The sequence below is a fragment of the Nicotiana tomentosiformis genome, chromosome 2, assembly GCF_000390325.3.
Source record: "Nicotiana tomentosiformis chromosome 2, ASM39032v3, whole genome shotgun sequence".
Taxonomy (NCBI): domain Eukaryota; kingdom Viridiplantae; phylum Streptophyta; class Magnoliopsida; order Solanales; family Solanaceae; genus Nicotiana; species Nicotiana tomentosiformis.
In genome coordinates, this window is record NC_090813.1 from 115167285 (window position 1) to 115180506 (window position 13222).

The window sequence follows — 13222 nt, forward strand, 5'->3', positions numbered from 1 at the left end:
TCCATGTGTTCAGAAAGATGCTTATCATATTTCAGTTTATTATCTTCTTGAAGGTAGTTAGAAGAAACCACACATCATGGCTTCATATTCGTAGTTGAGGATTTGACTAGCCTAATTAAAGGGTTTGAACTAGAGATAGGGAAAACTCGACTTGAGCTCATATCAACTATTTAGCTTGATATCTATTTGGGTTTGAGAAAGTCAAATTGGACAAAATCACTCTATGACTGAGAGGTATTGAGTGGGTAACTTAGAGTTGAGAGCTATAATACACCCCGATCAATAAAACCAGTGTTAACGTACTTAACCCATTAGGAGAAGACCTAGGTGAAGGTCACATCCGTAGGTCTTTTACACATTTCATAAAAACAACAAAAACAATTACTTGCTTTCTAGTTTCTTCTCATTAGTTTACAAGTGTTAGTGTTAATTTAGAAGTAGAAAACAAAATCTCTTGTTTGGAAGCGCAATTGAGTTATTTCATTTACTCCCATCAAGTGTACACCCTAACATTCATATTAAACTCTCTGTTAAAATCGACCCCGACTCTTGTTGGGTAATATTCTTCCAACGACCGTTTTCACTCACTATTGAGTGCGGATTGGACGTGGATCAATATTTTGGCGCCGTTGTCGGGGAGTTAAAATGGTGTTGGATATATATTTGAGTGTGTTTTTGGAATATCTTCTTCCCTTCCATGTTACTAATTTGTTTAAGAAAATTGTAGGTACAAACATGGTGAACAATGAGCTCGAAAATTTGCCTTCGGGGGAAATTAGACGGCGAGGAGGAACAAGTAGAGGAGGTACCTCTTGAGCCTCAAGCCAATCGGAGAGGCCGGGTACCACATGACAACGTTCCTATTCCACCCCCACATCCACCACGAGTGGCTCCATACCGGATATTTCCCAACGAAGGTTATGCTAGTGCAATATTACCTCTCCGTATTAGGACGGTCAACTTCCAAATCATCAATGTGATGCTCACTTTTCTTGAGCAACGAGATTTCTTTACCGGTGCTTCAACTCAAGATGCTTATAAACATTTGAAGAGATTCGTGGATACATGTTGAGGGAGCAAGTAAACTAATGTTTCCGATGATGCATTGAGGCTAAGGCTTTTTCCCTTCTCTCTACTGGGAAAAGCTTTAGATTGGTTCGAAATAATGACGAATCATTCAATTCACACTTGGGATGAGTTGGCAACCAAGTTCATTACTATGTTTTTCTCTCCCGGACATATGACTACACTTCGAGATGAGATCTTGACATTCAAGAAAGAGCCAATGAGCCACTACACGAAATATGAGAGCGCTATAGAACAATGGTTAAGGAATGTCCTAACAACAATATGACGGAAAACATGATTTAACAAACCTTTTATCGTGGGATTAATACAACCAACCAATGTGTAGTGAATCAACTAGCTGGCGGGAACTTTATGACTACGCCTTATGAGGAGGCATGTGAAATCTTGGATGAGATGGCGGAAATGCCGTCGGCCTGGAAATCTCAGGCCAATGTTCCACAAGGTGCCCCGAATATGATACACCTTCACAAAGAATTGCAAGACCATGGCAAGCCATTGCCCAGTTGACCACTACAATGACTCAACTAGAAAAGGCATAACTAAATCAAGCGCAAGCTCTTAAGCAAGTTCATGCTATGGAGGGAGTGAATGTTTTGGTGAAAAAAAGAAGGACCAAGGGTCCACAAGTGCAAACCTAAGTGGAGAACTATGTACAAGATGATAGTGGTTTTGATCAAGATGATTCTTACAATGAACAAGAGAATGAAGTGCAATATGAGAACAATTTCAAGGCAAATAAACAACTTTCAAAGCCCGAACCAACAATAATGGCGACCACAAAAAAATCATGGCAATTGGAATTCTAACAATCAAGGGATTTGGCATAACAACAACAATCAAGGAAATTAGAGTGGAAACAACCAAGGAAATTGGGGAGGTAACAAACAAGGCGGTTGGGTTAACAATCAAGGCAACCGGAGATAGGGTTTTCAAAGGCCCCCAATGTATCATCAACCGAACAATCCACCTCCTTATCCTTCCCATGGTTCAAGTTCTTCAAACAATAAGATGGGACGTATTGAGAATATGTTCAAGCAAATGATGGAAAAGAATGCCGATTTGGATGCCCAACTTGCCTCACACAACACATCAATCCGCAACCTAGAAGTTCAAATGGGGAAAATCTCTCAAGCTCTAAATTCTTATCCTAAGAGTGCACTACCAAGTGACACGGTGGTAAACCCAAATGGAGGTAACAATACAGGGCATGCCATGGTGGTTATCACAAGAAGTGGAAGAGGCGGGAATGCACCCACCTCAAGTGGAAGGCGACTTGTTGATGATGATCAAGTAATGCAAGAAGAAGAGATCCCGAACAATATTGTTCAACCAAATGAGGAAGTTCGGATTGACATTGATGATTGTATGGAAGAGACTCAAGAGGAGGTGAACCCATCTAGGGAACACATATTGACATACCGGAGCCGGTAGTGCAAAAGACAAAGGCACCATTACCTAAGCCTCCACCTCCATACCCTCAAAGACTTGTCAAGCAAAATGGTGAGAATCAATTCAAGAAGTTCATTCAAATGATGAAGATTCTCTCAATCAATGTGCCATTGGTCGATGCTTTGGAACAAATGCCCGATTATGCAAAGTTTATGAAAGATCTTGTGACAAAAAAACGGTCAATGAATTTTGAGACTATTAAAGTCACTGATAAAGTGAGTGCAATTTTTCATTCAATGGATCCTAAGTTGGAGGATCCGAGTGCTTTCACGATTCCTTGTACAATTGGAAGTGCCGAGTTTGCTAAAGCTCTTTGTGATCTTGGGGAAAGTATAAATTTTATGCCCTATTCGATTTTCAAGACTTTGGGGATTGGGCAACCAAGACCCACTTTGATGAGATTGCAAATGGCCGATCGTACCATGAAAAGGCTGTTGGGTGTGATTGAAGTTGTTTTGGTTCGGGTTGATAAATTTATTCTTCAGCGGATTTTGTCATTCTATATTGTGAGGTTGATTATGAAGTGCCAATTATTCTTGGGAGACCTTTCCTTGCTACGGGTAAGGCTCTTTGTGATGTTGAAGACAAATAACTCACTTTTCGGGTTGGTGATTAAAAAAGTGGTATTCTATGTGTGTAAGTCCATGTGGCAACCAAATAGTAATGAGGTGTGTTCTTTTGAAGATTTAGTGACCGATGTCATTGTTGATGATACAAGTTCTACAATCAATGTTGGTGATATGTTGGAGGCCGTCTTTCTCAAGTTTGATGATGACGAGATGGATGTCTTCATGGAATGTTTGAACTCTATGCAAAGAAAGGGGTCGTACAACTATGCACCCCAAAAATGGTCCTTGGATCTTGAAAATAGGAAGACTCCCCCTAAAAGCCTTCTATTAAAGATCCACCTACCTTAGAGTTGAAGCCATTGCCTCCACATCTTCGGTATGGATTTCTTGTCCCTTGTTCTACTTGACCGGTTATTCTTACCGGTCACCAATGACAAGAATGAATCAATTCCTACAAGAACGGTGACCAGTTGGGGGTGTGTATGGATTATAACAAGCTCAACAAAGTAACAAGTAAGGATCACTTTCCACTTCCTTTCTTAGATCAAATGCTCGATAGATTATTCGGTCGTGCTTTCTATTGTTTTCTTGATGGATACTCGGGCTACAACCAAATTCTCATTGCTTTGGAAGATCAAGAGAAAACAACATTCACATGTCCCTATGGTACTTTTGCTTTCAAGCGGATGCCATTTGGTTTATGCAATCCACCGACGATTTTTCAAAGGTGTATGATGGCTATTTTCACGGACATAGTGGAGGACTACCTTGAACTTTTCATGGATGACTTCTCAGTGAGTGGGGATTCTTATGATGATTGTCTTGCAAATTTGGACAAAGTGTTGGCTAAATGTGAAGAAACTAATTTCGTACTCAATTGGGAGAAGTGCCATTTCATGGTTGAGGAAGGTATTGTCCTTGGCCATAAAAGCTCAAGGAATGAAATTGAAGTTGACAAGGCAAAGATTGAGGTGATTTCTAAGCTTCCACCCCCAACTTTGGTGAAGGGTATGCGGAGTTTCTTAGGCCATACGAGTTTTTACCGGCGCTTTATCGAAGATTTCTCTAAAGTGGTAAACCCATTGTGCAAGCTTCTTGAGAAGGATGCCTATTTCAATTTCAATGATGATTGTTGCACCCTATGTTGAACTTAGTCAAGACACGATTCAACTTGTGGTTTCTCTGTTGTTGATGAAAGAGAGTCACCACCTAATATTTAAAGGTATACTAGGGTACCTATTTGGTTACTAAGTTACATTTTTACTGGTCAACTAACCGGTGAGATTACGGGTAAGTGTTCTTGTTCTTCTAAGGGGAAGGTGTTAGGCACCCCTTAAAATCTACTTGAGGTAGCTCCATAGGACTTAGGGAGGGTATCAAAATCAACATGCATCTACTAACATAATTTCCAAGACATGGTGTCCCAAGTGTATGAGATACTAGTAGAATATACAAAACATACTGCATTACTGTCTGAAATGAAGTAGACAGAAAGTAAATGCAAAAGGAAGACTTCGGGTGCTGCAGAACAGGCTCGGAAGGCAGATCACTGCAAAGTCTCGTAGTATCAGGAGTGAGTGCCGGGGTGATAACCAGATTCACTTACCTCAAATCCTGCATGGTTAGTGCAGAAGTATAGCGTGAGTACATAAATAACATGTACCTAGTAAGTATCTAGTCTGACCTCTAAGAAGTAGTGGCGAGGGATTAACTTTGATACTCACTATGGGCTAACAATAAAATATCAAAGTATCTAAATATGCATGGGCTATGTAATTGATAATGAAACCTCAACAACAAGCAATAAATAAACAATTCTTTCATAAATAGCAAATCCCAAATAAATTCCCATAATTTAGTGGTTTTTAACCTCTCGAGCCAATAAAACGATATCAAGTATAATTGGGCTCCAAGTATTATTACGCAGGAATTATGCCGAGGTCATACGACCCAATCCAAAATACTTATACATATACTGTGTGCAGTGCCAAGGGTCTAATGACACGAACCATAGATTCATCTATTAACCTATTGTGGCGAACAACCCGCTCCCATAAGAGTAGTGAAATTTACCTCGCTCGCGGAAATACTTGCGACGCGAGTGAACATAGATTTCTCAAAGTTATTATATAATTCTTCAATTCTTTCCAAAAGTAAGGAGTCTAAACAGGAAACTTTAAATCTTGAAATCCTTAATCTCAGATCTATTCAAGACAATTAATAAGCGTAACCAAATAACGGTGTCAACAAAGCATTATGTAAACCTAAGACTACCCGGACATCACATGGAATATAGCTACGCACGGACTCTCGTCACCTAGTGCGTATGTAGCTCACCACACAAGTAATTAACAACAAAACACACCTAAGGGGATGAATTCCCTCTTACAAGGTTAGAAAAGAAACTTACCTTGTCTCAAAGATCACTTTCTGGCTACAAATTTGCTATAAAGTTTCAATTCGGTGCCGAACAATCCGAAACCAGTTAAATGTTATATAAATTTATCAATACATGTTCAAAAGTTCATGACTTAACAATTTAAGTAATTACCCAATCCAAATTGGAACATTCTTAAAATTCAACCCCGGGCCCACGTGTCCGAATTCCAAATAGTTTCGAAGAAAGTCGTTACCCATAACCTTACGAACTCAAATATATGATTTTTACCTAAATCCATAACAAATTTTGTGGTTAAATTCCATTTTTGTCAAAACCTAGGTTTTTCATCTAAACACATAATTTTCAATAATTTACATGTTAAAATCTACCTATAAACTATGTATTTAACTCACATTAGATAGAAATTGCTTATCTCATATAGCTATTGAAAATCCCTCTCTAACCAGCTCCAAAATCGCCCCAAGAAGTGCAATAAATGAACCCCAAATGCTCAACCCTAACTTAAATGAAGTTATGCCTTCAGTGTTTTTCGCACCTGCGGTGCCTCTGCCGCATTTTCGGTGCTAGGTCCGCTTCTGCAGAGTTCCTCAAGCCCAGTGAGGGACGCTTCTGTGGACAGGATTTTCGCTTCTGCGGCGAGTATGCCGCTCTTGCGGCTTGAGCTTCTTCTGTGTCCCAACCCATGCACTTGCGGGCACGCACCTGCGGCCCAAAGCTTGCAGGTGCGGGCACACCAGAACTGGTGCACCAACAGCCCTTTTGAGTTTTAACTCAATCCGCACATCGGCCGAATGGCATCCGGGACACCTGAGGCCCCGTACGAACATTCCAATAAGTTTGAAATCATAAAACGAACTCACTCGAACCCTCAGAACGCATAAAATAACACCAAAACTAAGAATCACTCCTCAAACCAAATTGAATCAACTTAGGAACTACAAGTTCTTCAACTTACTACGAGCATGACGAAACATACTTAAACTACTCGGAATGACACTAAAGGGCATCCTGAACCAAGTCTGTACCCAATAATCTAGCCTTGCCCAGCTTGAACCAACCCACTGGAGATCGACACCGCCTACCATACAAAGCCTCATACGGTTCCATCTGGATGCTCGACTAATAACTGTTGTTGTAGGCAATCTCTGCAAGTGGCAAGAACTGATCCCAAGAACTTCCAAAATCTATCACACACGCATGGAGCATATCCTCTAGTATCTGAATAGTGCGCTCGGACTGTTCGTTTGTCTGAGGGTGAAATGTTGTGCTCAACTCAACCAGAGTACCCAACTCCTATTATACAGCCATCCAGAACCATGATGTAAACTGTGTACCCCGGCCAGAGATAATAGATACCGGTATGCCATAAAGCCTGACAATCTCACGGATATAAATTCGAGCCAACTGCTCGGAAGAATAGGTAGTCATCATATGAATGAAATGAGCTGACTTGGTTAGCCTATCCACAATCACCCAAACTGCGTCAAACCTCCGCTGAGTCCGTTGGAGTCCAACAACGAAATCCATAGTGATCCGCTCCCATTTCCACTCCGAAATCTCTAACTTCTGAAGTAATCCACTTGGCCGCTGATGCTCATACTTCACCTGCTGGCAATTTAGACACTGAGCTACATGTTCCACTATGTCCTTCTTCATTATTCTCCACCAGTAATGCTGCCTCAAGTCCTGATACATCTTCGCGGCACCCGGATGAATGGAGTACCGCGAACTATGAGCCTCCTGGAGAATCAACTCATACAAACCATCCACATTAGGCACACATAGTCTGTCCTGCATCCTCAATGCACCATCATCCCCAATAGTGACCTCCTTAACATCATCGTGCTGGACCGTGTCCTTAAGGATAAGCAGATCGGGGTCATCATACCGACACTCCCTAATATGATCATAAAGAGAAGACTGAGAGACCACACAAGCCAATACTCGACTCGGCTTAGAAATATCCAATCTAACAAACTAGCTGGCTAAGGCCTGAACATCCAACGCCAATGGCCTCTCTGCTGCTGGTAGATGCTAAGCTCCCCGGCGACTCAAAGCATCGGCCACCACATTAGCCTTCCCAGGGTGGTACAAAATGGTGATATCATAATCCTTAAGCAGCTCTAACCACCTCCTCTGACACAAATTAAGATCCTTCTGCTTGAACAAATACTGCAAACTCTGGTGATCGGTGTAAATCTCACAAGGGACACCGTACAAGTAGTGCTGCCAAATCTTTAACGCATGAACAATAGCTGCTAATTCAAGGTTGTGGACATGATAGTTCTTTCCATGCACCTTCAGTTGTCTGGACGCATAGGCAATCACCTTACCGTCCTGCATCAACATCGCACCTAGACCAATCCGTGACGCGTCACAATATACAGTATAAGACCCCGAACCTGTAAGCAATAACAAAACTAGGGCTGTAGTCAAAGCTGTCTTGAGCTTCTGAAATCTCTCCTCACATTCCTCTGTCCACCTGAACGGAGCACCCTTCTGGGTCAGCCTAGTCATAGGTGCTACAATAAATGAGAATCCATCTATAAAATGACGGTAATACCCCGCCAAACCAAGAAAACTCCGGATCTCCGTAGATGATGACGGTCTAGGCTAACTCTGCACTGCTTCCACCTTCTTCGGATCCACCTGGATCCTATCACTCAATACTACATGACCCAAGAATGCCACAGAGTCTAGCCAAAACTCACACTTTGAAAATTTCGCATATCACTTCTTTTCTCTCAAGGTCTGAAGCACAGTCATCAGGTGCTGCTCACGATCCTCCCGATTCCGGGAGTACGCCAGAATGTCATCAATAAACACAATGATGAATGAGTCAAGATAGGGCCGGAACATACTGTGCATCAAGTGCATAAAAGCTGCTTGGACATTGGTCAGCCCAAATAACATCACAAGGAACTCGTAGTGACCATACCGAGTCCTGAAAGCAGTCTTCGGGATATCTTGCTCCCGAATCTTCAACTGATGATAGCTGGAATGTAAGTCAATCTTGGAAAATACTCTAGCACCATATAACTGGTCAAATAAGTCATCAATATGAGGAAATGTATACATGTTCTTCACTGTAACTTTGTTTAGCTGACGATAATCAATGCACATACGCATATAACCATCTTTCTTCTTCACAAACAAGACAGAAGCACCCCAAGATGACACACTAGGCCGAATGAAGCTCTTATCAAGTAACTCATCCTTCAACTCAGGAGGAGCCATATGATACAGAGGAATAGAGATGGGCTGAGTGTCCTGCAACAAATCAATGCCAAAATCAAATTCTCTGAAGATTAGCTGGAAACACATCTGGAAAGTCCCTCACATAATCTAGGTACGCGTCACACCCCTTCTCAACCATTCATTGAGCTTTAAGAAATGAAATAACTCTACTAGGAGTATACTCTAAGGTACCTCTCCACTCAAATTGCGGTAAACCTAGCATAGCCAGCGTCACAGTCTTAGCGTGACAATCAAGAATAGCATAATGGGGCGACAACCAGTCCATGGCTAAGATAACATCAACATCTACCATGCTGAGTAATAATAAATCGGCTATGGTCTCAAAACCACTAAGAGAAATCAAACACGACCAATACACGTGATCCACAACAAGAGAATCTCCCACAGGAATAGACACATAAACAGGCGAACTCAAGGAATCCCGAGATACGCCCAAATACAGGGCAAAATAAGAGGACACATAGGAATATGTAGAGCCTTGGTCAAATAATACTGACACATCTCTATGACAGACCGAAACAATACATGTAATGATAGAGTCAAAAGAAACTGCCTCTGTACGAGCCGGAAGAGCATAATATCTGACCTGGACTCCCCCTCTGGGGTGACCTCGACCTCCCCGACCTCTACCTCGAGCTGGCTGAGTAGGTGGGGCAGTAGCTGGTGATGGAATCATAGCCTGAGGACCCAGTGGAGCACGTTGTGCCTGAGAAGTCTGTTGAGGTGCACCCCGCCTAAGTCTGGGGCAATCCCTCACCATATGGCGAGTGTCGCTACACTCAAAACAAGCTCTCGGAGGGCGTGACTACTGTGACTCGCTCGAGCTAGGTCTGTTGGACTGACCGCTAAAAGCACCCCAAGCAGGAGGCACACTAGATACTGGCGGTGCATAATAAGGCTCCTGGGGCCTAACAGGGACCCAAATACCACTGGCGGCTGGAAGAACTGAATGAACGGGGCGACTCACATAACCCCTACCATATCAAACTGCAACTGGGGCACGAGTATCGTTGTAAGTGCCAAACTCTCGACACCTCTTGGCCTCCCTCTCCTCTCTATCCCGTCAAGCATGCCCTTCAATCTCTTGGCAATACTCAAAACCTGCTAATAAGAAATATTCATCTCCAACTCCTTGGCATACTAATCCGGATACTGGGGTGGAGTCCCTCAATAAATAGACGAACCCTCTCTCGAATTGTGGCAACCAAGGCCGATGCATGTCAGGCCAAATCACTGAAATGAACTGCATACTCTGACACAGTCATAACATCCTGGCGCAACTGCTCAAACTCCGCGTGCAATGCGTCCCTGAAGCTTTGAGGGACATACTCTCTCAAAAACATGTCCGAGAACTGAGTCCATGTAAGTGAAGCTGCCTCATCCGGACTACTCAACTCATAAGCACGCCACCACTGATAGGCTGATTCTGTAAGCTGGAAGGTGGTAAAAGAAACCCCACTCATCTCCGCTACGCCCATAGTATGGAGAATAAGATGACACTCCTACAGAAAACCCTGAGCATAATTTTTTGCCAATCCGCAGAAGGTAGATGTGTGGTACTTCTTGTACCTCTCAAGTCTGAGCTGCTCCGCCTCAGAAGCGGCTGTCCTAGTCTCGTGTTGAACCGGAGCTACCGGCTGCATAAGGATGAATTCTAGGGCCTGGTCAACCTGAGCCTGCTTCTATAGAGTACCGGTGACGGGAGTTTGTGCTCCTCCCCCGTGCTGAGATATGGCAGGAGCAAGTGGGATCAATCCAGCCTGAGCTAAGGTGTTGAACATGCTCAGAAACTGGGCTAGAGTCTCCTGGAGGGCTGGTGCAGCAACAGGTACCTCAGGTGCCTGCCCTCCAGTTGGGGTTACTGGGGGCTCCTTTGTAGCAGCTTGTGTGGGTGCTCTGGATACACCGCGTGGACGTCCTTGGCCTCTACCCCGGCCCCGGCCTCTCGCGGCTCTAGTAGGGGGAGCGGGTGCCTATTCATCAGATCCGCCTGTACGTGTCCTCACCATCTGTGAGAGAATAGATTACAGAAGTTTAGAATTTTTTTGATGTCAACAAATTTCGTACGAGAAGGAATCAAAGAAGTATAATTTTTCCTAACAGTTCCATAGCCTCCCGAAGATAAGTACAGACGTCTCCGTACCGATCCGCAAGACTCTAATTAACCGGCTTGTGAGTCAGGACACCTATGAACCTAGAGCTCTGATACGAACTTGTCACGACCCAAACTCCCTCTGTATAACGCTGTGATGACACCTAGTCTCTACGACTAGGTAAGCCTAACAAATTGCGGAAATATAACAAAAATGAAAGTAAAACTTGGCAATTAACAGCAGTGGATAACTGAATAACTAATAACAATGTCGCTCAACATGTACAATAACCAATACTCTATAATGCATAGTCTTCCCAAAACCCGGAACATCGTAAGTCACAAGCTACAGAAGGAAACTATTATTTCTATATACCAGAGTCTAACAAAAGAAGTACGGAAGGTAAATGTCATAAGAGTACCTAGATCTCCGTACAACAGCAAACACTCTTAGCTAATAGCGGGGCTGATAAGTAGTACCTAGATCTGCACACAAAAACATGTGCAGAAGAGTAGGATGAGTATAACACAACGGTACCTAGTAAGTGCCAAGCCTAACCTCAATCGAGTAGTGATGAGGTCAGGTCAGGCCCACTAGTATATAATAAATAAAGCAGAAGAATATTCCTGATAATAAAATGTCGACGTAAAAATTTATTCTAAAAAGTCAACAAAAGTCAACGCGGGGCTCGTCTCTCGGAACCCGATATAATTTTCATGAAGTCCGAACACCCATTTTGATACGAGTTCAACCATACCAATTTTATCAAATTCCGATAACAACTCGACCTCCAAATCTTAAATTTTCGTTTTTGAAAGATTTTACAAAAATCTTGATTTCTTCCATTTAAGTTTGAATTAAACGATGAATATAACTATGGATTTATGAAATATAATCACTTTAGGATAGAGAACACTTACCCCAACCAATCTTGTGAAGAATCCCTCCAGAATCGCCCAAATCCAAGCTCCAAAAATCCCAATAAAAAATGTAGAAATGATAGATTTTCAATCCTTAAGTGTCTGCCCAGGTTTGCATTTGCGAATGAACAGTACCTCCCATGAATAATGTTCGCAATTGCGAGTGAACATTGTTTTCGCAATTGTGATAAATGGTTCGCAATTATGAATGAAAAGTGTTTTCGAAATTGCGATAAATGGTTCGCAATTGCAAATGAACAGTACCTCACCAGAAACCAGCAAACTCAAATTTCTCTGTAATGATCCGAAATCACCCCGAAACTCTCCTGGAACCTCCCAGACACAAACCATATATGAATTTCAATCATAAAACATGCTGCAGACATGCTCGCGCACTCAAAACACTAAAAAGTGATCGTCTTGACCCGATATTGACCATGGTCAAACTCTCGAATTTCTTAACTTTATTAGTCTCTCAACCAATGATCTAAAAATATAACCAAGCCCCTCGGGACCCGTCAAATCATACCAACAAGTCCTAAAACAGCATACAAACTTAGTTGAAACCTCAAATCGCACAATATAATGCTGAAACAATGAATCACTCCTCGAATCGAATTATGAGTTATGAAATTTCCAAATTTTATAATTTGTGCCGAAGCGTATCAAATCAATCCGGAATGACTTCAAATCTTGCACACAAGTCATAAATGACATAATGGATATGTTCCAATTGTCTGAATCAAAATTTGACCCCGATATCAATAAAGTCAACTCACGGTCAAACTTTCTAAAAATCTTCTATTTTTCAACTTTCGCCAAAATGCATTAAATTGTCCTATGGACTTCCAAATCCAAATCCGGACACACGCCTAAGTCCGAAATCACCATACAAAGCTATTGACATCATCAAAATTCCATTCTAGAGTCATTTTCTCAAAAGTCTACTCGCCGGTCAACTTTTTCCATTTAAGCTTCTAACTAAGAATTGTTCTTTCAATTTAATTCTGAATCTTCCGAAAAATCAAACTCGACCACACCCGCGGGTCATAAAATATATTACGAAGCTGCTCGAGATCTTAAGTCACTGAACGGGGAGTTAATTCTTAAAACGACAAGTCGAGTCGTTACATTCTCCACCTCTTAAACATACGTTCGTCCTCGAACGTGCCAAGAATCTTTCTGAGGATATTAAATTACTGAGTGTATTCTTACACACATACTCGTGGGTGATTCTATGTCCCGCAATTTAACATGGATCCGACAACACCATCTCAGTTGAGATTATTTTCTTTTATCCATACTAATAAGCTTTAAGGCCAATTCCGTACTCTCCAATCAATTTCAAATGCCTGATTTTTCATATTAACATATTGTGTTAGTCTCAACCGGCTGTAGCAATTTCGTGCCCACACACACATTATACGTATGCCCATAACCACA

General features: G+C 42.1%; 1 protein-coding gene across 1 annotated transcript; it reads left to right on the forward strand.

The window, feature by feature from the left end:
- Nucleotides 1-2669: 2669 nt before the first annotated feature.
- Nucleotides 2670-3455, forward strand: LOC138905449 (uncharacterized). Its single transcript, XM_070193973.1, has one exon. The coding sequence runs from the start codon at nt 2670-2672 to the stop codon at nt 3453-3455; it is 786 nt and encodes a 261-aa protein (XP_070050074.1).
- The last annotated feature ends 9767 nt before the right edge of the window (nt 3456-13222 follow it).

Coding starts and splice junctions, on each gene's coding strand:
- LOC138905449 (XM_070193973.1), top strand. CDS start 2,670: ATGCCCGATTATGCAAAGTTTATGAAAGATCTTGTGACAAAAAAACGG.